This window comes from Oncorhynchus tshawytscha, linkage group LG02 (genome assembly GCF_018296145.1).
Source record: "Oncorhynchus tshawytscha isolate Ot180627B linkage group LG02, Otsh_v2.0, whole genome shotgun sequence".
Classification (NCBI taxonomy): Eukaryota; Metazoa; Chordata; class Actinopteri; order Salmoniformes; family Salmonidae; genus Oncorhynchus; species Oncorhynchus tshawytscha.
In genome coordinates, this window is record NC_056430.1 from 32365441 (window position 1) to 32392967 (window position 27527).

The following is a 27527-nucleotide window of genomic DNA, read 5'->3' on the forward strand; positions in this document are numbered from 1 at the left end:
TTGTTCCTAGAAGTTTCCAATTCACAATAACAGCACTTACAGTTGACCAGGGCAGCTCTAGCAGGGCAGAAATTTGACAAACGGACTTGTTTGAAAGGTGGCATCCTATGACGGTGCCACGTTAAAAGTTACTGAGCTCTTCCGTGAGGCCATTCTACTGTCAGTGTTTGTCTATAGAGATTGCATGAATGTGTGCTAGATTATATACACCTATCAGCAACGGGTGTGGCTTAAGCCAAATCCACTCATTTGAAGGGGTGTCCACATACTTTTTGTGTGTATATACAGTAACAGTCAAAAGTTTGGACCCACCTACTCATTCAAGGGTTTTTCTTTATTTTTACTATTTTCGACATTGTAGAATAATAGTTGACGACATCAAAACTATGAAATAACATATGGAATAATGTAGTAAGCTAAAATATGTTAAACAAATCAATATATACAGTTGAAGTCGGAAGTTTACATACACTTTTGCCAAATACAGTTAAACTCAGTTTTTCACAATTCCGGACATTTAATCCTAGGAAAAATTCCCTGTTTTAGGTCAATTAGGAATGGAATCATGTAGTCACCAAAAAAGTGTTAAACATATTTTAGATTCTTCAAAGTAGCCACCCTTTGCCTCAATGACAGCTTTGCACACTCTTGGTATTCTCTCAACCAGCTTCATGAGGAATGCTTTTCCAACAGTCTTGAAGGTGTTTCCACATATGCTGAGCACTCGTTGGCTGTCTTTCCTTCACTCTGGGGTCCAGGTCATCTGATGCAGCACTCCATCACTCTCCTTCTTGGTCAAATAACCCTTACACAGCCTCGAGGTGTGTGTCGGTTCATTGTCCTGTTGAATAATAAATGATAGTCTCACTAAGCGCAAACCAGATGGATTGGCGTATCGATGCAGAATGCTGTGATAGCCATGCTGGTTAAGTGCCTTGAATTCTAAATAAATCCCAGACAGTGTCACCAGCAAAGCACCATCACACCTCCTCCTCAATTCTTCACGGTGGGAACCACACATGCGGAGATCATCCGTTCACCTACTCTGCGTCTCACAAAGACACGGCGGTTGGAACCAAAAATCCAAAGGACAGTTTTCCACCGGTCTAATGTCCATTGTTTGTGTTTCTTGGCCCAAGGAAGTCTTTTCTTATTTTTTTTGTCCTTTAGTAGTGGTTTCTTTGCAGCAATTCAACCATGAAGGCCTGATTCACGCAGTCTTCTCTGAACAGTTGATGCATCTGTGACTTGAACTCTATGAAGCATTGGTGACGCGCCACCTGGATTTGGACTTATGTAGCAAAATTTGACATTGTGTTTTTTACATTGGATAGATGTAGAGAATTAGATCTACAAAATGGTATATTATACACTGCATTTTTGAGGAACAATGGGAAAGTAAATTCTGATTTGGTAGTTGATGAACTTGTAAACTCAATTATTGAGAAAATAGCCTTTGAATGTTTTGCTATCTAGTGAAGAGCTCCTCTTTGTCTACACCCATTCAGCATCATTCACAACCTCTTAAGCTTTAGCCCCACCCATCTCGTTTTGAGCGCACACTTGACACTCTGGCCGATGATTTGCTTACCTTTGGATAACATGAAAACTGCCTTACAGCTCTGCTGGCAACAATTTCATTGCACTTTTTTGCCGATGTTTACTGACACCACCATATTCAACGGGTGTTGTACACTAGCTTAAGACATGTAGCTAGCTAGATAGATAAACAATTAACCTAGCTAGGTAAACAACGTGTAAGGTCACCCACGTCAGGTAACGTTAGTTAAAGAGCCAGCCAGCTAACGTTAGCTAGTTAAACAACAATGAACATAGTACCAAATCATGTCGTTACTACCCTGCATGAATCTGCTGGGAGCTAACCAACCAGATTCAATGTTAGCTAGCTAACATTAGGCTCTAACTAGCAATGCAAACGGCACTGGGATACGAATAATAACGTCATACACGTAACGTTATCCAGGGAGCCAGCCAGCTAATGTTAGCTAGCTAGCTAACGATACACTTTAGCTTGAAATGAAACCACTTTCTTTCAAAATTAGAAATGTGTAATATCTGAAAATGTAGCTAGCTAGACTATCTTATGTTTATACGTCATCATGCTTGATGGACGCATCTCCCTGTTACAGATGCCATGCCACGGTTGTCCTTAGTTTAAAGATGTAATCCAGAGACAGATGTTTTCTCCATCTCTTTAGCTATCATACTCTAATTCCACTGATTTCAAAACTCTATCCTCCAGAAAGTGGAGAGTAACACTTATGCAGCTCCACTACACGATACATAAAAAAAACTGCATTCGAATTGATTACCAACACAGACTGACCAGCTCAAATAGTCAGAAGCCGTCTATATGGCGGATCAATCCAAACTCCTCTCTCGGCATGTCCAGCCCATCCATTATTTCAGCCAAACATGTCTAGTGGAAATGTTGCTGTCTTTTTCTGAGGCTAAACCAACTAGGCTTGTAATTTAACAATTTGTGTTGTATTTACAGACAATAACAAACGTGTATGCTAAGGCACATGAAAGTTCACATGTTCCAGAAGTCATTTCTGCCAAAAAAACAAATTTTGATGCAAATTTTTTTTAATGTACAAATACCTCTCCTGTGAAGTAGTGACGCATGACATATGCCTAGTTTCCTGAAACGAGTCACAAATATGATCACATGAACAGCATGTGGGGTGGCAGGTAGCCTAGTGGTTAGAGCGTTGGGCCAGTAACTGAAGGGTTGCTGGATCGTAATCCCCGAGCTGACAAGGCAAAAAAAATCTGTCGTTCTGCCCCTGAACAAGGCAGTTAACTCTACAGGATTGGTTGGTCCCCTACGGGACGGTTGAGCTAACATAGGCTAATGCGATTAGCATGAGGTTGTAAGTAACAGAACATTTCCTAGGACATAGACATATCTGATATTGGCAGAAAGCTTAAATTTTTGTTAATCTAACTGCTCTGCCCAATTTACAGTAGCTATTACAGTAAAATAATACAATGCTATTGTTTGAGGGGAATGCACAGTTATGAACTTGACAAGTTATTAATAAACCAATTAGGCACTTTTGGGTAGTCTTGATACAAAATGTTGAACATAAATGCAATGGTTCATTGGATCAGTCCAACACTTTGCATTGCACATACCCAGCTGCCATCTAGACCTGACCTAAAATAAATAATGGATTTATTGTGATGTTGTATATTCAATTAATTTAGACTTTTAAAAAATGTAGATGTTTCAAAGGTGCGCATCAGCGGCTTGTATATGTGGAGGCCTGGAGATGCTAAACGTGTTCATGTAAATTGCAGTCAATTATTGTGAGACTGACAATCTTTTGCATGACAATAACTGGCTGTCAAAATGTCATGATCGCCACAGCCCTACTCACGACTTGCTTTAATTTCAGGTTTGATCATAGAAGCATTGGGAGTAACATAAGACCATAGTAGCCTATACAGTTTTATATATTTTATGATGCCTCTTGCACTGAGATGCAGTGTCATAGACCACTCCTGCCACTCGGGAGCCCACAGTTGGATGCTACTATTAAATGTTTTGAAATCCTGTCTTCGAAAAAGCTGAAGGATCTTGACAGGCACACCTTGGCAAGGAGTCATTTCAATATTTCATGTGTAGGACAGAAGTGAAGATTTTCTGTCAGGCAAGCCCTCCGTCATTCCTTTGTTGCGCAAGCCCCCATCCCCCCTGTCCATACTGATTGGCTCATCAATAAGTGAACAAGCCCCAGAGCAGGAGGTTTTCTCCTCTGTGTCTCACTCTTCCTTTCTTTCATTTCACTCACTCTCTTTCCATTTTTCTTAATGATATTGCCTTTGCTATCCTCCTCACTGTTATTTTTGCTTATTCTCTCTTTGTACTCTGTTCCTTGTCTCTGCCGCTCTCTTTTGAGTTATTACTCTCAGTAATGTGACATTATGTAGGCCTATTGTCAACAGTGACAGTAAAACTAACAACTAACATGCCCTGTGTATACTATCTTCATGAAATCCAGCCACTAAAGGCCTGCCCTATCACTCAACCATCATGAAGCTACTTTCTTTGACCATGTTTATTTTCAGTGGGATGAGATGGGATGCTTTGCTTGCTAGTGCTTACTCTCTTTTTGCATAAATACTGTGTTTCCTTCTGCTATGGCGCATTTTCTGCACCAATAATTAACAAGGATTTATGGAGATGTGGTTTTGTTGGCCCAGCTCTATTGCATCACAAGCTACGCCCTCTAACCACACAGCGAGAGGGGCGTATTGTATCCCCGTATCCTGTGGGCTCCCAATGTCACGTGCCGAGGATGTACGTCATAGGAAAGTTTGGAAGACCAGTACTGTGTGTGTGTGTGTGTGTGTGTGTCTGAAAGTTTGAGGAAAGGCATATCTAGGTCAGCTTTCCTTTTCACACTTTGCACATCTGGTGCATTCTGGAGTAGGGATTTCAGTGGAGGGTTGTGAAGGGGTTGGGTGAAGAATCCTGTTTTAGTTTAGAAAAAGGACAATTTCTAGTATTGTCAACTTTGTCAGATCTTCACACAGATGACAATCATCAAGCCCTCAATGTCCTATCTCGTAGTGTGTCATAGCTCTTAAAATGGGTTTCTCAGACAATGTTTTTCTCTTGTATCAAGAGTAATTTAATAAAATTGAGTAATCGGTTGACTTAGCAACCTGTGTGAAACCAATCTCCCAGTAATCAGATTTATATTGCATTACAGAACACAAGCCAGATTAGGGTCACCCTACCTGTGTTACCCCCATAAGAACTGAAAAAACAGTACCTTGTAATGCTATGATTTCACTTGGAAAGGCCCATCACTGCCTTTTAGGGATGTCGTTTTACGACGACATGATTCAGTGCTTCAGTGTGTGTCAGTGTGACATAGACCTGGAGGAAACAGTAAGAGTTTGGGTTCTGGCAGGACAGAACATGACTCAAGCCAGTTATTGTAGGTTAGCTCAACTTTTGTGCAATTATATGTATTTATACTTGCAGGTTTTGCACAAAAAACAGGAACTGTCCGGAACCCCAGACCCTTGTCTAGACGTGTTGTTTGTCTGGTCTGTGCCTGTGTCTCTCTGCTTAGGTCTATATGCTTATCTGTGGGGATTGTGTGTGTGTGTAGGGCAGGGGGGTCAAACTCATTCCCTGGAGGGCATAGTGTCTGCAGGTTTTCTATTCAATTAAGCCCTAGACAACCAGGTGTGGGGGAGTTCCTTACTAATTAGTGACCTTAATTCATCAATCAAGTACAAGGGAGGAGCAAAAACCTGCAGACACTCGGCCCTCTTTGGAATGAGCTTGACACACGTGCATTAGGAGGCCCACCCACGGTGCTCAGAATGACAGGAATCACATTTAGATTGTGATAATGCATCTTAACAGATCATGTAACTCATGTAATGAAGCAGCCAATAAAACTTCATTTTCAAACATTTGCCAAAATGCAATACCTGGGAAAACACCATTCAAAACAGCGCACCTGATAGTGGTTCCATATGTGGCAGAGATGAAAATCTCTGGTAGAAACTTAGAAAGAAGGGAATCTAAAGATGCAACAACTATTATCGGTTTCAAAATGGATGTTTTCAGAATGGATACTGCCTCATGCTCACATTGTAAAGTGATGGGTGACACACTGATAGCCTGTTGCCTGCACTTGAATAGGGAATAGGAAGTGAGCTTCAATTACCAGTTGAGAAGAAAAAAAAATAGCAGCTCTTTTCAATCGTGCACCAAAATAGTTAACATGCGATTGCATTTCGAATCCTTATGAATGGGCTTATAAAAGCACGTTTTACTCCAGCAGCAACCAGCTGAGGAGCTGCAGGAGAACTCCTGATCAAAATTGTCTATGTATGCTGTGCGCGTGTGATAGTTGTGTTGGATAAATAAGATACATGATGACTAATGAAAATACACACAGGCCATTTTAATTTCACTAAATTCAGCCAATTAACCTATGGACCGATTAGCATGACAGTCAGATATATTTACATCGACTGGTATTTCCATCAATGAATAAAAAGCATTCTTTTGCGATCAGATTTTGGCCTGCTACAGTTTTATTTATCGGCTTTTCATTTTTTAATCGGCCAAAAGCCGTTAAATAGAATCCCTGGTGTGTGTGTGACCTTGTGTCTTCCTTCTCTGCTATGAGTGGAATTTCCCTCTGTTGTCATTTTCACTCCCGTCACTTAGTCCTTAGCTTCTCATTATAACAAGATTCACTACATGCTTATACTCTTAGCCTTGCCTAAAGACAGGTCAGATAATAAAGGGGTGAGAATAGAAAGACTCCTACAGAGTTCCAGCAGTGTTCTAGGGAGGGATGACCCAGCCTGAAACAGGCTTCCCTTTAACAGCAGTCATGTGAGGAAGGAAGCAAGAAATACCCACTTCCCCCTGCCTGCTGGCCTGCCTGGCTCCTTACAGGCTGCATTAGAGCAGAGGGCTGTCTGCTGTCATGGATGACAGGTTACATACTGGTGTACTAGTGTACTCACTCCTATCCCATCATATATACTGTAGACCACTGTGTAGAGTAAGCTACAGTACCAGTCAAAGTTTTGGACACACCTACTCATTCAAGGGTTTTTCTTTATTTGTACTATTTTTGACATTGTAGAATAATAGTGACAACATCAAAACTATGAAATACCACATATGGAATCATGTAGTAACCAAAAATATGTTAAACAACTCAATATATATATTAGATTTTAGATTCTTCTAAGTAGCCACCCTTTGCCTTTTGAGTTCCCACCTATGCTGAGCAGTTGTTGGCTGCTTTTCCTTCACTCTGCGGTCCAACTCATCCCAAACCATCTCATTTGGGTTGAGGTCAGGTGATTGTAGAGGCCAGGTCATCTGATGCATCACTCTCCTTGGTCAAATAGCCCTTACACACCCTGGAGTTGTGTTTTGGATCATTATCCTGATTTAAATAAATGATAGTCCCACTAAACACAAACCAGGTGGGATGGCATATCGCTGCAGAATGCTTTGGTAGCCATGCTGGTTAAGTGTGCCTTGAATTCTAAATACATCATTGACAGTGTCACCATCACACCTCCTCCTCCTCCATGCTTCACGGTGGGAACCACATATGCAGAGATAATCTGTTCACTTACTCTGCGTCTCAGAAAGACACGGCGGACTCAGACATTTGGACTCATCAGACCAAAGGATAGATTTCCACCGGTCTAATGTCCATTGTCCGTGTTTCATGGCCCGAGCAAGGCTCTTCATCTTATTGGTGTCCTTTAGTAGTGGTTTCTTTTCAGCAATTCGACCATGAAGTCCTGATTCACGCAGTCTCCTCTGAACAGTTGATGTTGAGATGTGTCTGTTACTTGAACTAATTTATTGAAGCATTTATTTGGGCTGCAATCTGAGGTGCATTTAACTCTAATGAACTTATCCTCTGCAGCAGAGGTAACTCTGGGTCTTCCTTTCTTGTGGTAGTCGTTGTGAGAGCCAGTTTCATCATAGCGCTTGATGGTTTTTGCGACTGCACTTGAAGAAACTTTCAAAGTTCTTCAAATGTTCCATATTGACTGACCTTCATGTCTTAAAGTAATGATGGTCTGTCTTTTCTCTTTGCTTATTTCAGCTGTTCTTGCCATAATATGTTTTTTTACCAAAGAGGGCTATCTTCTGTATACCGCCTCTACCTTGTCACAGCACATCTAATTGGCTCAGACGCATTCAGAAGGAAAAAAAGCTGTCATCAAGGCAAAGGGTAGCTACTTTGACGAATCTCAAATATAAAACATATTTTGATTTGGTTAACACTTTTTTGGTTACCACATTATTCCATGTATTCCATGTGTGCTAACAAATCTAAATTGTATCCGTAAAGTTCATAAAAACATGTCAAACAATGTAGATATAGTGTAGATATCTTTACTATTATTCTGCAATGTAGAAAATAGTAAAAAATAAAGAAAACCCTTGAATTAGTAGGTGTGTCCAAACTTTTGACTGGTACTGTATATAGAAATTCTAAAAGGTGTTCACTGTTCACATTTGCAGAATCTTAAATATAAGCTATGTACACATTCTGGCACTATAGGCTACTTTCTATTCATGCAGACTAAACCAAATACTCATGAATGTAAAGAACACAAAAAAACAAACTACGTTCATATAATTTAGGCTACATATGAACACACAGCATGCGGTAATGCTGTGATGAGTATGGGGAGGGAGATAAACTGAAGAGGAGGAGAGAAGGAGTGGTGAGAGAAACCCATCCTTCTCCATTTTACAGCACAATGAAGTGGTGCAGCCCGTCTCCCACCCCTTTACGCCACGTGGTACGATCCAGACCAGTGTCGGAGGTATTTAAATCCTGGAGCCTGAAGCTTGTGCTGTTCGTGTACAGAAAACCGGCCTAATCCAGGAAGCAGCACAGACACAGAGAGGGGGGGAAGCAGAGGAAAAACATACTCAGTGCAAAACGTGACCGAGTGGGAAAAAGAGACCGTGATAAGAGGATCAGAGAGCGAGAGAAGACACAGTGAATCCCGCTGCTGCAGCATATGTGAGGGTGAGGGCACTCTGTCGCTCTCTGTCATCACTCTCTCTCCACGTCTTCTGTGTCGGCGGGGGAGGGAGCAGCGGCCGTCCTGTCCCGGGCCTGGTGGCATGTCCCAGCATCCCACAGGAGCTCACGCAAGCCCACCACACGCACCTCCACCACGACCGTGAGGTACTGTAACCGCAACCAGTCTTGTGTTCATGTTCCCTCAGAGTGATGATGTAGCCAGCTATGTTATCCTTAGTGGATAACATGGCCATGTTGTTAGTGTGCTAGTTGTGTGTTGGAGTCAGTTTCTATATTGTACCTTGCTCCACTACTTCTGAGACAGGAGCGGGATATACACACATACACATTGAAAACACAACACACATGGAGGCACCATCAGTCGATAGAGCAGGAAACTGCCCGGCCGGTCTATCGCTAGTATTGCCGGTCTCAGTCTCTCGACTGGGGTGACGCTGTGTGTGACTCCACAGGGCTGTATGTGTTTTGGTGAGGGGGTAGATCTCCTAAGAGAGAATTTTGCCTGTGTGTGATGACAGCTGATATTCTTTGACGTGAGTAAAGTTGCAATGACCTTTCAAAAGTCCTCCATTCATGTAACGCTCGTCGTTGGTGGAAGGAAGAGTGGACCAAAGCACAGCGTGGAAAGTGTTCATTATATTTACTTTCAAGAAACACTTAAACAAAAATAACAAATTCGAAAACGAAAGCGAACAGTTCCTTCAGGCACAGACACTAAACAGAAAATAACACCCCACAAAACCCAAATGGAAAATCACAACTTATATATGATCCCCAATCAGAGACAACGATAGACAGCTGCCTCTGATTGGGAACCACAGTCGAAAAAAACAACAAAGAAATAGAAAACACAGATTTTCCCACCCGAGTAACATCCTGACCTAACCAAACATAGAGAATAAATAAGGATCTCTAAGGTCAGGGCGTGACAATTCAGCACAGTTTAAAACGTTCACTTTTACAGGCAGTTCAAACTCAGTGTGTGTGATGTCACAGCCTATGGCTAGCGATGTAGCCCTAAACTTGAATAGCAAGAAATGTAAATGACAAAACATTTGATGTTTGTTTACCACAATCTTCCTAGTTATGATTGTCTTCCTTGCACGGGTTTGAATCCAGCCCATTGGTCTTTCAGCACACTTTTCGTCTCTATACCTCTCTATATCCTATCCAATGAAGAAAAAATACATAAAGAGAGGACATGTTGGTGGCATGTGCAGAAACGTGAGAGGGCCAATGGTGGCTAACTCAGGCATTCATCACTGGTCCTTTTTACCTGAACAGCCTTCAGGGTCTTTCCTAACGCTGTAGAAAATAGTCCATACTGTAGCAGGAAAGCTTGAGGAATTCTGGTGACTTTGGTGCGAATCAGATTGCCATGTTTTGTTTTCCAGCTGAGATAATATGCACTATATATACAAAAGTATGTGTACTCTCTTTCAAATTAGTGGATTTGGCTATTTCAGCCACACCCGTTGCTGACAAGTGTATAAAACTGAGCAAACAGCCAAGCAATATCCATAGACAAACATTGGAGGTTTGAGCTCAGTGACTTTCAATGTGGCAGCGAAATAACAGCGCAATGTCAAATACAGCCTAGTCAAATAATTAACATCCAATCACATTAACCGTTACTCTCTCGCGGGAATTCCACCAACGATCCGTATGTAGCCAAACGTAGCTGCTGCTCATTCTGTTTGCTCGAAAATTGATAAATGGTTAAAAAAAAGTAAGGCCCGCGTCCATAGAAACACTTACCAGTTCTACTGGTAATACTGCTACTTCCAGCAGTACTATACCTGCACCTGTCGACGACACAAGTTGTTCTGCTTCCACGAGCACATCCAATGCTAGCATCAGTAATTATACATTTATTGTTAGTCCAGCTAGCATGGACACTGACAGTTGTGAATCTGGTGCTGCCGATGAGCTACTGCCCTTACCCGTGAAAGCACCGAACAACAGACAGGGACTTTGGACCATCAAAGAGGCGCAAATATAATGAGAACTACATTGATTTGGGGTTCACTTATATTGGGAGTTGTGCCTTTCCTCAGCCACAGTGTGTTACATGTGCAAAAGTACTATCTCACAACTTGATGAAACCTTCACTCTTGCACATACAGTACATTTAGAAACTAAACATGCCAATTTGAAAAATAAGCCACAGGAGTTTTTTGAGCGAGAATTAAGACGACTTACGAGTAGTAAGACACGTTTAAAAGCAACAGATACCATTAATACGAAGGGGCTAGAAGAGTCTTATATGGTGAGCTACCGAGTGGCTAGGACAGGCAAGCCCTATACTATTGTGGAGGACTTCATTCTTCCTGCTACCGCAGATATGGCTGGCGCAATGCTGGGGGAAAAAGCCCCAAAAACTATACAGACAATGCCTCCATCAAACAACACTGTTTCACGACGCTTCATTGACATCAATCAAATGTATTTATAAAGCCCTTTTACATCAGCCGATGTCACGAAGTGCTATACAGAAAGCCAGCCTAAAACCCCAAACAGCAAGCAAGGCAGATGTAGAAGCATGGTGGCTAGGAAAAACTCCCTAGAAAGGCAGGAACCTTGGAAGAAACCTAGAGAGGAACCAAGCTCTGAGGGGTGGCCAGTCCTCTTCTGGCTGTGCTGGGTGGAGATTATAACTTTAAATGGCCAAGATGTTCAAACATTCATAGATGACCAGCAGGGTCAAATAATAATAATCACAGTGGTTGTAGAAGTTGCAACCTCAGGAGTCAGTTGGCTTTTCATAGCATTCAGAGTTAGAGACAGCAGGTGCGGTAGAGAGAGAGAGAGAGAGAGAGAGAGAGTCGAAAACTGCATGTCCGGGACAAGGTAGCACATCCGTTGAACAGGTCAGGGTTCCATAGCCGCAAGCAGAACAGTTGAATCTGGAGCAGCAGCACGACCAGGTGGACTGGAGACAGCAAGGAGTCATCAAGCCAGGTAGTCCTGACGCATGGTCCTAGGGCTCAGGTCCACCGAGAGAAGCGAGAGAGAGAATTAGATAGAGCATACTTAAATTCACCCAGGACACCGGATAAGACAGGAGAAATGCTCCAGATATAACAAACTGACCCTAGCCTCCCGACACATTAAACTATTGCAGCATAATTACTGGAGGCTGAGACAGGAGGGGTCTTGGGACACTGTGGCCCTGTCCGACTATTTCCCTGAACAGGGCCAACCAGGCAGGATATAACCCCACCCACTTTGCCAAAGCACAGCCCCCACACCACTAGAGGGATATCTTCAACCACCAACTTACTACCCTGAGACAAAGATTTCCCCCACGGCACGACCCCGAGCGGGGCGCCAACCCGGACAGGAAGATTATGTCAGAGACTCAACTAGACGTCGACCGATTTATGATGTTTCAACGCCATGCTTCACAGTAGGTATGGTGTTCTTTGGATGCAACTCAGCATTCTTTGTCCTCCAAACACGACGAGTTGAGTTTTTACCAAAAAGTTATATATTTTTTTCATCTGACCATATGACATTCTCCCAATCTTCTTCTGGATCATCCAAATGCTCTCAAGCAAACTTCAGATGGGCCTGGACACGTACTGGCTTAAGCAGGGGGATAAGTTTGGCACTGCAGGATTTGAGTCCCTGGCGGCGTAGTGTGTTACTGATGGTAGGCTTTGTTACTTTGGTCCCAGCTCTCTGCAGGTCATTCACTAGGTCCCCCAGTGTGGTTCTGGGATTTTTGCTCACCGTTCTTGTGATCATTTTGACCCCATGGGGTGAGATCTTGCGTGGAGCACCAGATCGAGGGAGATTATCAGTGGTCTTGTACATCTTCCATTTCCTAATAATTGCTCCCACAGTTGATTTCTTCAAACCAAGCTGCTTACCTATTGCAGATTCAGTCTTCCCAGCCTGGTGCAGGTCTACAATTTTGTTTCTGCTGTCCTTTGACAGCTCTTTGATCTTGGCCATAGTGGAGTTTGGAGTGTGACTGTTTGTGGACAGGTGTCTTTTATACTGATAACAAGTTCAAACAGGTGCCATTAATACAGGTAACGAGTGGAGGACAGAGGAGCCTCTTAAAGAAGAAGTTACAGGTCTGTGAGAGCCAGAAATCTTGCTTGTTTGTAGGTGACCAAATACTTATTTTCCACCATAATTTGCAAATAAATTCATTAAAAATCCTACAATGTGATTTTCTGGATTTTTTTCTAATTTTGTCTGTCATAGTTGAAGTGTACCTATGATGAAAATTACAGGCCTTTCTCATCTTTTTAAGTGGGAGAACTTGCACAATTGGTGGCTGACTAAATACCTTTTTGCCCCACTGTATATCCACATAATTTTCCTCCCTCACGATGCCATCTATTTTATGTAGTGCACCAGACCCTCCTGCAGCAAAGCACCACCACAACATGATGCTGCCACCATGTGCTTCACGGTTGGGATGGTGTTCTTTGGCTTGCAAGCCTCCCCCTTTTTCCTCCAAACATAACAATGGTCATTATGGCCAAACAGTTTGATTTCTGTTTCATCAGACCAGAGGACATTTCTCCAAAAAGTACGATCTTTGTCCCCATGTGCAGTTGCAAACAGTAGTCTGGCTTTTTTATGGTGGTTTGGAGCAGAAGCTTCTTCCTTGCTGAGTAGCCTTCAGGTTATGTCGATATAGGACTCGTTTTACTGTGGATATAGATACCTTTGTACTGGTTTATTCCAGCATCTTCACAAGGTCCTTTGCTGTTGTTCTGGGATTGATTTGCACTTTTCCCACCGAAGTGCGTTCATCTCTAGGAGACAGAATGTGTCTCCTTCCTGAGCGGTATGACGGCTGCGCGGTTCCATGGTGTGTATATTTGCTTGTTAGGTCTGTATTGTTTGTACAGATGAGCATGGTACCTTCAGGCATTTGGAAATGTGTATTTCAAGGTACACCTTGAAAAGGTACACCTTGAAATACATCCACAGGTAAACCTCCAATTGACTCAAATTATGTCAATTAGCCTATCGGAAGCTTCTAATGCCATGACATAATTTTCTGGAATTTTCCAAGCAGATTAAAAGCACAGTCAACTTAGTGTATGTAAACTGCTGACCCGCTGGTATTGTGATACAGTGAATTATAAGTGAAATAATCTGTCTATAAACAATTGCTGTAAAAATGACATGCACAAAGTAAATGTTGTTACCGACTTGCCAAAGCTATAGTTTGTTTACAAGAAATGTGTGGAGTGGTTGAAAAATGAGTTTTACTGACTCCAACTTAAGTGTATTTACATGTCTGACTTCAACTGTATGTCAAGTAGAGGCACTATGGGCTCAAGTACATCTGCCTCTCCAGGCACCCATATTGGTAGGATATGTGTATATACCTCCTAGTTCTAAGGTGTCCTATCTGGATGACTTATGCACAGGGTTTGACCAGGCCACAGATAGTAACAAGAGATCTATTTATCTTGGGTGATTTTAATATAAATTGGAAGGATCATAATAATTCAAGTAGAACTAAATTAATGAGATATGCCGAGAGCTGTGGTTTGAAACAAATGGTTAAGGACACTAGTAGATCATCAACTAAGTTCGGTCACCGTTCGGATACAGTGGTTTGCGAAAGTATTCACCTCGCTTGACATTTTTCCTATTTTGTTACCTTACAACCTGGAATTAAAATACATTTTTGGGGGGGTTGGATCATTTGATTTACACAGCATGCCTACCACTTTGAAGATGAAAAATATTGTTTTTATTGTGAAACAAACTCGAAATAAGACAAAAAAAACTGAACTTGAGCTTGCATAACTATTCACCCCCTCAAAATCAATACTTTGTAGAGCCACCTTTTGCAGCAATTACAGCTGCAAGTCTCTTTGGGTATGTCTCTATAAGCTTGGCACATCTAGCCACTGGGATCTTTGCCCATTCTTCAAGGCAAAACTTCTCCAGCTCCTTTAAGTTGGATGGGTTCTGCTGGTGTACAGCAATCTTTAAGTCATACCACAGATTCTCAATTGGATTGAGGTCTGGGCTTTGACTAGGTCATTCAAAGACATTTAAATGTTTCCCCTTAACCACTCGAGTTTTGCTTTAGCAGTATGCTTAGGGTCATTGTCCTGCTGAACCTCCGTCCCAGTCTCAAATCTCTGGAAGACTGAAACAGGTTTACCTGAAGAATTTCCCTGTATTTCGCGCAATCATTCATTCCTTCAATTCTGACCAGTGTCCCAGTCCCTGCCAATGGAAAAACATCTCCACAGGATGATGCTGCCACCACCATGCTTCACTGTGGGGATGGTGTTCTTGGGGTGATGAGAGGTGTTGGGTTTGCGCCAGACATAGCGTTTTCCTTGATGGCCAAAAAGCTCAATTTTAGTCTCATCTGACCAGAGTACCTTCTTCCATATGTTTGGGGAGTCTCTCGTATGCCTTTTGGTGAACACCAAACATGTTTGCTTATTTTTTTCTGGACACTCTTCTGTAAAGCCCAGCTCTGTGGAGTGTACGTCTTCAAGTGGTCCTATGGTCAGATACTCCAATAGCCGCGGTGGAGCTTTGCAGCTCCTTCAGTGTTATCTTTGGTCTCTTTGTTGCCTCTCTGATTAAATGCCCTCTTTGCCTGGTCCATGAGTTTTGGTGGTCGGCCCTCTCTTGGCAGGTTTGCTGTGGTGCCATATTCTTTCCATTTTTTAATAAGGATTTAGTGGTGCTCCGTGGGACGTTCAAAGTTTCAGATATTTTTTTGTAACCTGTTTGGAGAGCTCCTTGGCCTTTATAGTGCCACTTGCTTGGTGGTGCCCCTTGCTTAGTGGTGTTGCAGACTCTAGGGCCTTTCAGAAGAGGTGTGTGTGTGTGTGTGTATATATATATATGTATATACATACTGAGATCATGTGACAGATCATGTGACACTTAGATTGCACACAGCTGGATTTATTTAACTAATTATGTGACTTCTGAAGGTAATTGGTTGCACCAGATCTTATTTAGGGGCTTCATAGCAGGGGGGGTGAATAGATTTGCACACACCACTTTTCCGTTTTTTATTTAGTATAATTTTTTGAAACAAGTAATTTCCACTTCACCAATTTTGACTTTTTAGTGTATGTCCATTACATGAAATCCAAATAAAAATCCATTTAAATGGCAGGTTGTAATGCAACAAAATAGGAAAAACGCCAAGGGAGATGAATACTTTTGCAAGGCACTGTACGTGCATTGATCTGATCTCCTGTAATATACCATTGTAATGCTTAAAAGCCAGATCAATGCTAGTGGGCTGGACAGACCATAGTATTGTGACCATAACCATGAACACTAAGGTTACAAAGAAACCCCCAAGGATTGTGGTCAAGAGACATTTTAAAACATTTAATCATAAGCAGTTTCAAAATTATTTGGCTGTTGTACCCTGGGAGCTGATTTATCTAGAGGATGATTTAAATCACGCTACAGAATGTTTTATTGATTTACTCACTGGGGTAATGGACCATCATGCCCCAGCAAGAAAGAGTACAGGTGGGGCTTGTCCATCACCATGGATTGATGATGAACTGGGTGAGGCATTTTCTCAAAGAAATATGTCAAAAGTCTTAGCAGCCAAATATGAACTAGAAATTGATTAACAGAATTATAGAACACTATGTAATTATGCAGTTAAATCAAATCGTAAGAAGAAAATTATTTTACAAAAATGCTTTTATTGATTGTAACAATGATTCAATAAATTTATGGAATAGTGTACATCTATCTTGGTACATCTATCTCATCATGCCCATCTAGTGTGGAGGTTGATGGGAGAACAATAACAAAACCAGCTGATATTGCCTTTTTTTTACGAAGAAAAGTATTTTACTGAGAGATCATGTAAACACCCATTCTTCCAAACAAGCTAATTGTCCAATGGATTGATGATTATATTATGAGCAAAATAAACTGGTGTCAGTAGAGGTGTTAAACCTATTGAAGTCATTACCCAATGGCAAATCTAAATGTTATGAGCTAATGGACAATTTTTTACTTCACTATGCTGCTCCCCAGATTGCAGCTCCTCTGAAATACATATTTAATTGGTCACTGGAAAAGGGAAAATTTCCAAATGTATGGAAGCATGGGTTGGAGTCATTAAAACTTGTTTTTCAACCTCTCTACAAATTTCTTGGTAACAAACTATAGTTTTGGCAAGTCTGTTAGGACATCTGCTTTGTGCATGACACAAGTAATTTTTCAAACAATTGTTTACAGACAGATTATTTCACTTATAATTCACTGTATCACAATTCCAGTGGGTCAGAAGTTGACATACACTAAGTTGACTGTGCCTTTTAAACAGCTTGGAATATTCCAGGAAATGTCATGGCTTTAGAAGCTTCCGATAGGCTAATTGATATCATTTGAGTCATTTGGAGGTGTACCTGTGGATGTATTTCAAGACCTACCTTCAAACTCAGTGCCTCTTGGCTTCACATTATGGGAAAATCTAAATAAATCAGCCAAGACCTCGGAAAATTGTAGACCTCCACAAGTCTGGTTCATCCTTGGGAGCAATTTCCAAACGCCTGAAGGTACCACGTTTATCTGTACAAACAATGATACGCAAGTATAAACACCATGGGACCACGCAGCCATCATGCTGCTCAGGAAGGAGACGCGTTCTGTCTCCTGGAGATTTTCTTTTCTTTATTTAACCAGTTAGGCTAGTTGAGAACAAGTTCTCATTTGCAACTGCGACCTGGCCAAGATAAAGCGTATCAATTCGACACATACAACAACCCGGAGTTACACATGGAATAAACAAAACATACAGTCAATAATACAGTAGAATAAAATAAAAGGTCTATATACAGTGAGTGCAAATGAGGTAAGTTTAAGGAAATAAATAGGCCATGGTGGCGAAGTAATTACAATATAGCAATTAAACACTGGAATGGTAGATCGGCAGAAGATGAATGTGCAGGTAGAGATACTGGGGTGCAAAGGAGCAAAATAAATAAATACCAGTATGGGGATGAGGTAGGTAGATAGATGGGCTATGTACAGGTGCAGTGATCTGTAAGCTGCTCTGACAGCTGGTGCTTAAAGCTAGTGAGGGAGATGTGAGTCTCCAGCTTCAGAGATTTTTGCAATTCGTTCCAGTCATGGGCAGCAGAGAACTGGAAATGAATGAGATGAAAGTGCTTTGGTGCGAAAAGTGCAAATCAATCCTAGAACAACAGCAAAGGACCTTGAGAAGATGCTGGAGGAAACAGGTACAAAGGTATCTATATCCACAGTAAAACGAGTCCTATATCGACATAACCTGAAAGGCCGCTCAGCAAGGAAGAAGCCACTGCTCCAAAAGCGCCATAAAAAAGCAAGACTACTGTTTGCAACTGCACAATGGGGACAAAGATCATATTTTTTGGAAAAATGTCCTCTGGTCTGATGAAACAGAAATAGAACTGTTTGGCCATAATGACCATCGTTATGTTTGGAGGAAAAAGGGGGAGGCTTGCAATCCGAAGAATACCATCCCAACTGTGAAGTACGGGGGTGGCATCATGTTGTGGGGGTGCTTTGCTGCAGGAGGGACTGGTGCACTTCATAAAATAGATGGCGTCATGAGGGAGGAAAATTATGTGGATATGTTGAAGCAACATCTTAAGTCATGAGTCAGAAAGTTAAAGCTTGGTCACAAATGGGTCTTCCAAATGGACAATGACCCCAAACATACTTCCAAAGTTGTGCAAAATGGCTTAAGGACAACAAAGTCAAGGTATTGAAGTGGCCATCACACAGCCCTGACCTCAATCATATAGAAGATTTGTGGGCAGAACTGAAAAGTGTGTGCGAGCAAAGAGGCTTACAAACCTGACTCAGTTACACCAGCTCTGTCAGGAGGAATGGGCCAAAATTCACCCAACTTATTGTGGGAAGCTTGTGGAAGGCTACTCAAAATGTTTGACCCGAGTTAAACAATTTAAAGGCAATGCTGCCAAATATTAATTGAGTGTATGTAAACTTCTGACCCACTGGGAATGTGATGAAAGAAATTAAATCTTAAATAAATCTTTCTCTCTACTATTATTCTGACATTTCACATTTTTAAAATAAAGTGGTGATCCTAACTGACCTAAGACAGGGAATATTTACTCAGATTAAATGTCAGGAATTGTGAAAAACTTCCGACTTCAACTGTATATCAATTGGTCGTTTTCTTTCACTCATGCTTTAAACTGTGGAATATCAACAGTTACAGCAAACTCTATAAGTAGATCTGGGAAATATCAGGGAGTGGGTTTTCAGGAACAAACTTGTTTTGAACGCCAAGAAAATCAAGGTTATGTTGGTCTGTTCCACCAGGAAAAGGCCAACACAGCATGGGGATGCAATTAAGTATGGGGGGGAGTACAAATTGAGGAAGTGGCAGAAACCAAACTACTTGGGGTTACACCTAGACAATTGTTTATCATGGTCATTTCAAATAACTCATCTATGTAAAAAAAAAAAAAAAAAAAAAAAAAAAAATTAAATGCATGCATGATCAGAAGGATAGCTAAATATTTACTGGGAAAGCATTAATTGAGAGTCAGGGGAAATACTGTTCTGTGGTCTGGGGACATGCATCAGCAAGGGAAATTAGGAGGCTGCAGATTGCACAGAACAAAGCAGCAATGATTGTTTTAAGGTGATGTGATTATTATGTTGTAGTCATGCACACTGCTCTTAGTTGGTCATCATTCATCATTCAAAGACAATTGAAAAAATATGCTTATTTTATTTCACAATGTACACCATTTAAAACGGCTTAACTCCATTCACATCAGTATTCAGTTGGTAAGAGACAGACATCCAGTCAATAGTAGGAATAGATTGTTCACCATCTGTGTTATCCCAGCAGAAAAGAGAAATAGGCAAAATAACATTTTGATTCAGAGCAATAAAGAAATAGAATCATTTTTCTGAGCAAACCAGAAACCTTTCAATATATACATTCAATCAATACTTTAGAACCTTTTAAATATAAAAAATTGGAAGTTGTGCAGGACTATGGCAGATGAAGGAAGTAAACTATCATTTCAGATTGTTAAAGTATTTATCTGGTCAATATGTCAGTGTATTATGCCTGTTGTGTGTAACAGTGTTATATGTGATTTGTATTATAAATTGGATTTTAATGTTTAAGGACATTTGGAAGATTAGTCCAAATGAGGACTAAAAGAGATCCTAATAAAATAAAATCCTCTTGCGTTGTGAATGAATTAGATGAGGGTATCTGAATTTACAGTCATATCACTGTTTATTCTGTGCATCATACTTTTTACTAGGACTATATCGTAGTTTGCATGAAGCACAGTAGTCTATTTTTCTGCTTTCTGAGATCACTATAGCTCCTTTAAAACTAGCCCCTCTCTGTTCTTATCCAGAACAACCACTAACTAGGCTTTAAGCTGCTGTATAGTGTTGTAATATGGGTGACCCTGATTTAGAACACACAACTCCTATCCTCTGGGCCACTGTGTCTGCAGTCTGCACTAGTTTTATTACACCATTACTTTGTAGTAGCCCACCACCCCAGTGATGTACAGTGCATTCGGAATGTATTCAGACCCCTTGACTTTTTCCACATTTTGTTACATTATAGCTATCACGAGTTACTAAGAGTGGAAGGTAGGAGTCAGGCGCAGAGAGCAGAGGGTTCAATAATAGATTATTTATTTCTCTGGCACAAAAAAGGGTCACGCCAAACACACAGGGCAAAAACGATCCGGAGAAAAAATACATCCACAACCGACAGCGAACACAAAATAATCACCCACAAACCTAAGCGGGCCTAACAGGCTTAAATAGACCAGAAATCAAGAAACACAAAAGAAACAGGTGCAACTAATAAGACTTAACCAACAGACAAGGGAAAAGGGATCGGTGGCGGCTAGTAGACCGGCGACGACGACCGCCGAGCGCCGCCCGAACAGGCAGGGGAGCCACCTTCGGCGGGAGTCGTGACAACAGCCTTATTCTAAAATGGATAAAATAAAATAAAAATCCCAATCTACACGCAATACCCCATAATGACGAAGCGAAAATAAGTTGAGATTTTTTTCTGAGGTCTTGGCTGATTTATTTGGATTTTCTCATGAAGTCAAGCAAAGAGGCACTGAGTTTGAAGGTAGGCCTTGAAATACATCCACAGGTACACCTCCAATTGACTCAAATGATGTCAATTAGCCTATCAGAAGCTTCTAAAGCCATGGCATGATTTTCTGGAATTTTCCAAGCTGGTTAAAGGCACAGTCAACATAGTGTATGTAAACTTCTGACTCACTGGAATTGTGATACAGTGAATTATAAGTGAAATAATCTGTCTGTAAACAATTGTTGGAAAAAGTTACTTGTCATGCACAAAGTAGATGTCCTAACCGACGTTCCAAAACTAGTTTGTTAACAAGAAATTTGTGGAGTTGTTGAAAAACAAGTTTTAATGACTCCAACCTAAGTGTATGTAAACTTCCGACTTCAACTGTATATATACCTTATTTACATAAGTATTCAGACCCTTTGCTATGAGACTCGAAATTTAGCTTATGTGCATCCTGTTTCCGTTGATCATCCTTGAGATGGTTCTACAACTTGAGTCCACCTGCGGCTCACACCTTTCTAAATGAGGTCCCACAGTTGACAGTGCATGTCAGAGCAGCAACTAAGCCATGAGGTCGAAGGAATTGTCCGTAGAGCTCTGAGACAGGATTGTGTAGAGGCACAGATCTGGGGAAGGGTACCAAAAATTGTCTGCAGCATTGAAGATCCCAAAGAACACAGTGGCCTCCATAATTCTTTAATGGAAGAGGTTTGGAACCATCAAGACTCTTCCCAGAGCTGGCCGGCTGGCCAAACTGAGCAATCGGGGGAGAAGGGCCTTGGTCACGGATGTGACCAAGAATCCAATGGTCACTCTGACAGCGCTCCAGAGTTTCTCTTTGGAGATGGAAGAACCTTCCAGTAGGTCAACCATCTCTGCAGCACTCTACCAATCAGGCTTTCATGGTAGAGTGGCCTGATGGAAGCCACTCCTCAGTTAAAGGCACATGACAGCCCGCTCGGAGTTTGCCAAAAGGCACCTAAAGGACTCTCTGACCATGAGAAACAAGATTATCTGGTCTGATGAAACCAATATGTAATTATTTGGCCTGAATGGCAAGCGTCACGTCTGGAGGAAACATTGCACTATCCCTACAGTGAAGGATGGTGTTGGCAGCGTCATGTGGTGGGGATGTTTTTCAGCGGCAGGGACTGGGAGACTAATCAGGATCGAGGGAAAGATTAACAGAGCAAAGTACAGAGAGATCCTTGATGAAAACCTGGTCCAGAGCGCTCCGGACAACGTCCAAGATAAAGTAGGAATGGCTTCGGGACAAGTCTCTGAATGTCCTTGAGTGGCCCAGCCAGAGCCCGGACTTGAACCGATCAAACATCTCTGGAGAGACCTGAAAATATCTGTGCAGCAACGCTCCCCATTAAACCTGACAGAGCTTGAGAGGATCTGCAGGAAAGAATACCTATGTACATTTTATATTTCCGTCTTTTGTATTTAATACATGTATTAAATGTATTAAAAATAGTTTTAACTTTGTCAGTATGGGGTACTGTGTGCAGATTGATGAGGGCATTTTTTTTAACATCTATTTTAGAATAAGGCTATAACAACAATAAAACAACTTTTATTATTTTTCTTAATCTTTTATTTTAACTGTATTTTTAAAAAATGTATTATTATATATTTTAACTTATTTTTTTAAGCCTGTCACATCTGTGAATGTGGAATGTGTTTTGTTGGTTGATTGAAAAACAAGAAAACTTAATAAAACTTAAACTTTAAAAAAAGAATAAGGCTATAACGTAGCAAAATATGGAAAAACTAAAGGGGTCTGAATACTTTCCGAATGCACTGCCGACCTAGTGTTGTTCGTATGAGAGAGCCTACAGTAAACACTTACAATGGGCCTGTCTGCCTGTGGTGTTGTGAAGTGTTGCGTTTCCCCTCTGATATAAAATATAATAAATAAAGTCCCATAAATTACAAATATAATACCAAATCCCGTTTAGGGGACGTAGTACAATCAAGTGTGCTGAGGTGGTAGTACCATCAACCACTGCAGTCCTTTCTAAATCTGCCTACTTAGACATGTTGCTTTACCCCAGAAGTCTAGCAGCATAGTTGAAGGCTTTCAGTTCCTGTAGATGTCAGTGGGTTGCTTTGCTTTAGTCTCCCAGTAGGCCTAGTTCTGTGATGAGATGCATGTGATGACATGTATTATCTGAAATAGTCCCATAGAATTATACCTGCGGAGGAGCGGTTTCTATGGATAAACTTTGAATGTCTTTGAACGTCAGAGTTGGCTTAACGTTGGACCAGGGAAGCTAGCTAGCTGACAAGCTTGTGTGTGCAGAACGGCACCAGAATTAAAAACACGTCTTACCTTTTTGTATTTAATAAATCCAATGTGAAATGTGATAACTATAGTATGCCTAACTAGCATTGAAAAAGTGAATCCATTCTTCTCGAATTAAAAATCTCACTCTCTATCTTCTGAATCACACTTGTAGCGTCAGTAGGCCACAGCTATGCTTCACTGTGGGAAATCCATTGGAGAGAACATCATGATGATACTAGTATTTTGATAGAATATAGTTTATTATCATTGAATAAATGTAATGTGCATAGGGTGAATCTGGCTGTGCTGATGATGACATAGTGGCCATGCTTAGCACTACTGAATGAGCCCGTTGTATTAATATGATACATGGAGGAATGGTACTGTTTGTGTTTAGCCTTATTCAATAATACTGTGTATTACAGAGCACATATGACTGTAGTGTGGTGGTGATGATACTGACATGAATGGACAGTCACTGTAATGGAGGCCAGAGTCTGTATGTCTGTGTTAGTGATGAGTCCAGTTGCTCTGGCATCTTTCATGGGGTGATTAGGTGTAGCAGAGCATGCTGTGGGACACACTCATTTACAGGGCTTGTCTGTCTTAAAATGTAACCCTCTGTATCTCAGGAGTCCCCTCCAGTATAAAGGCCTTATGGGATCATCATGCCAAAGTAGCATTCTCTGAAAACACACACACACAGTTTAGCAAACTATCACGTGGCTCTTGAGCTCATCGCTCATCTTTTGGTTACTAATCCCCCATCTCTCTCTCTCTCTCTCTGTTTTCAATGGGACATACACAGTGGGGTCTTTGTTCTCTGCCTGCCTGCCTGCCAGTGTAGTGTGTACTCTCTCACCCAGCAGCGTCCGTCTCAGGGGAAGGTTCTGTTATTGTGCTCCTCCCCTCAACCTCTCCTCCCCTCTCTCCAGACCAGGTCTCCATGGCAACGGGTGTCTGGCATCTGACAACATTTATCTTGTTATTGAGCATCCATCTGAATGACCCTTAGGGTGGGCTATATACCACAGAGTCTACTGCCACACACACAGACACCACTCCTCCTGCTGCTGCCTGACACACAATGCAGTGGGCAGCCAACAGAGACACAGCTCAAAGGGCCAGCAGTGCTGTGGAGAGACTAACACACCACTGAAGCTGTCATACTGTAGGGAAGCTCCTCTGTGCTGTATACAGAGCACAACACTGCTGCTGAGAGACAAGGCTGTAGTTGAGAGAGAAGAGGGCCGGAGTGGAGTATACTAGTGTAGTCCTATGTTGGAGGTGATGGCACAAGAGTTGTGGCTGTGAAATATCAGACAGTGTTTAAATGTTGCAAATCCATGCAATAACAACTCACTCCGTCTGCCTCTCCCTCCCTGTTGTTTAACTTTGTTTTTTTCTTTTTTGTTGTCTTTTTTGGAATGTTTATTATTTGTTGTTTAACACTGCCTCTCTCTATCTTCCTCTCCACCGCTCTCCCTCCATCTAGATCTGCGTGGTGTAGCAGGGCAGGCCAAGCCCCTGAATCCTCAGCGCTCCCTCCCTGGGACACCCATCAGTCACACACTCAAACACTTCCCCATCAACCTGCGTACATCCATGGACGGAAAGTACAAGGAGATTGCTGAGGTGAGAGCACAGTGACTGTGTTGTCAACAGTGGTGTAAAGTACTTCAGTAAAAATACTTTGATGGTGTATCTGTACTTTACTTTAGTATTTACAGTGGGGCAAAAAAGTATTTAGTCAGCCACCAATTGTGCAAGTTCTCCCACTTAAAAAGATGAGAGAGGCCTGTACTTTTCATCATAGGTACACTTCAACAATGACAGACAAAATGAGAAAAAAAATCACATTGTAGGATTTTTAATTTATTTATTTGCAAATTATGGTGGAAAATATGTATTTGGTCAATAACAAAAGTTTATCTCAATACTTTGTTATATACCCTTTGTTGGCAATGACAGAGGTCAAACGTTTTCTGTAAGTCTTCACAAGGTTTTCACACACTGTTGCTGGTATTTTGTCCCATTCCTCCATGCAGATCTCCTCTAGAGCAGTGATGTTTTGGGGCTGTTGCTGGGCAACACGGACTTTCAACTCCCTCCAAAGATTTTCTATGGGGTTGAGATCTGGAGACTGACTAGGCCACTCCAGGACCTTGAAATGCTTCTTACGAAGCTACTCCTTCATTGCCCGGGCGGTGTGTTTGGGATCATTGTCATGCTGAAAGACCCAGCCACGTTTCATCTTCAATGCCCTTGCTGATGGATGGAGGTTTTCACTCAAAATCTCACGATACATGGCCCCATTTATTCTTTCCTTTACACGGATCAGTCGTCCTGGTCCCTTTGCAGAAAAACAGCCCCAAAAGCATGATGTTTCCACCCCCATGCTTCACAGTAGGTATGGTGTTCTTTGGATGCAACTCAGCATTCTTTGTCCTCCAAACACGACGAGTTAAGTTTTTACCAAAAAGTTATATTTTGGTTTCATCTGACCATATGACATTCTCCCAGTCTTCTTCTGGATCATCCAAATGCTCTCTAGCAAACTTCAGACGGGCCTGGACATGTACTGGCTTAAGCAGGGGGACACGTCTGGCACTCCAGGATTTGTGTCCCTGGCGGCGTAGTGTGTTACTGATGGTAGGCTTTGTTACTTTGTTCCCAGCTCCCTGCAGGTCATTCACTAGGTCCCCCCGTGTGGTTCTGGGATTTTTGCTCACCGTTCTTGTGATCATTTTGACCCCATGGGGTGAGATCTTGCGTGGAGCCCCAGATCGAGGGAAATTATCAGTGGTTTTGTACATCTTCCATTTCCTAATAATTGCTCCCACAGTTGATTTCTTCAAACCAAGCTGCTTACCTATTGCAGATTCAGTCTTCCCAGCCTGGTGCAGGTCTACAATTTTGTTTCTGGTGTCCTTTGACAGCTCTTTGATCTTGGCCATAGTGGAGTTTGGAGTGTGACTGTTTGAGATTGTGGACAGGTGTCTTTTATACTGATAACAAGTTCAAACAGGTGCCATTAATACAGGTAACGAGTGGAGGACAGAGGAGCCTCTTAAAGAAGAAGTTACAGGTCTGTGAGAGCCAGAAATCTTTCTTGTTTGTTGGTGACCAAATACTTATTTTCCACCATAATTTGCAAATAAATTCATTAAAAATACTACAATGTGATTTTCTGGATTTTTTTTCTTCTCATTTTGTCTGTCATAGTTGACGTGTGCCTATGATGAAAATTACAGGCCTCTATCATCTTCTTAAGTGGGAGAACTTGCACAATTGGTGGCTGACTAAATACTTTTTTGCCCCACTGTATATTTTTGACAACGTTTACTTAACTACATTCCTAAAGAAAATGATGTACTTTTTACTCCATACATTTTCCCTGACACCCAAAAGTATTCATTTCATTTTGAATGCTTAGCAGGACAGGAAAATGGTGCAATTCACACACTTATCAAAAGAACATCCCTGGTCATCCCTACTGGCTCTGATCTGGCGGACTTACTAAACACATGCTTCGTTCGTAAATTATGTCTGAGTGTTGGAGTGTGCCGCTGGCTATCCGTGATTTTGAAAAACAAGAAAATGGTGCTGTTTGAATTTGAAGTTATTTGTACTTTTACTATTACATTTCCTTTTGATACTTAAGTATATTTAAAACCGAATACTTTTAGAATTTTACTCAAGTAGAGTTTTACTGGGTGTCATTTACTTTTACTTGAGTCATTTTCTATTAAGGTATCTTTCCTTTTACTAAAGTATGACAATTGAGTACTTTTTCCACCACTGTCAAGCACTTTCCAAATACGTGTGTGTGTGTGTGTGTGTTCTAATGTTAAGTAAACTCTTCTTGTGTGTGTAATGTGTGTGTGTGTTCTAATGTTAAGTAAACTCTTCTTGTGTGTGTAATGTGTGTGTGTGTTCTAATGTTAAGTAAACTCTTCTTGTGTGTGTAATGTGTGTGTGTTCTAATGTTAAGTAAACTCTTCTTGTGTGTGTAATGTGTGTGTGTTCTAATGTTAAGTAAACTCTTCCTGTGTATGTAATGAATGTGTGTGTTCTAATGTTAAGTAAACTCTTCCTGTGTGTGTAATGTGTGTGTGTTCTAATGTTAAGTAAACTCTTCCTGTGTATGTAATGAGTGTGTGTGTTCTAATGTTAAGTAAACTCTTCCTGTGTGTGTAATGTGTGTGTGTTCTAATGTTAAGTAAACTCTTCCTGTGTGTGTAATGTGTGTGTGTGTGTGTGTGTGTTCTAATGTTTATTGGACTCTGTGTATCTCTCAGGAGCTGTTCACTCGTAGCCTGACGGAGAGTGAGATGCGCACCGCTCCTTATGAGTTCCCTGAGGACAGCCCCATCGAGCAGCTGGAGGAGAGACGCCAACGCCTGGAGAGGCAGATCAGCCAGGACATCAAGTAGGGACACACACAGCAGCAGACATGCACACTCACATACACACCAACACAACTCCCTATACCCACAGGCACACAAGCACCCTCAACAGCTTCCATCATGTC

At 41.5% G+C, this 27527-nt stretch overlaps 1 protein-coding gene across 4 annotated transcripts in view; it reads left to right on the forward strand.

Moving 5' to 3' along the window:
* The window catches only part of LOC112217738 (AMP deaminase 2-like), a 106145-nt gene that overhangs the window by 57348 nt on the left and 21270 nt on the right, over nt 1–27527 (forward strand). For 3 of the 4 annotated variants that reach the window (XM_024378237.2, XM_042296842.1, XM_042296835.1), the window contains exons 2-3: nt 24489–24628; nt 27295–27425. In XM_024378237.2, the coding sequence (XP_024234005.2) occupies nt 24489–24628; nt 27295–27425 (271 nt within the window). Of the gene's footprint in view, nt 1–8371; nt 8745–24488; nt 24629–27294; nt 27426–27527 lie in introns of those variants that run through there. The other variant, XM_042296829.1, reaches the window with a different exon arrangement.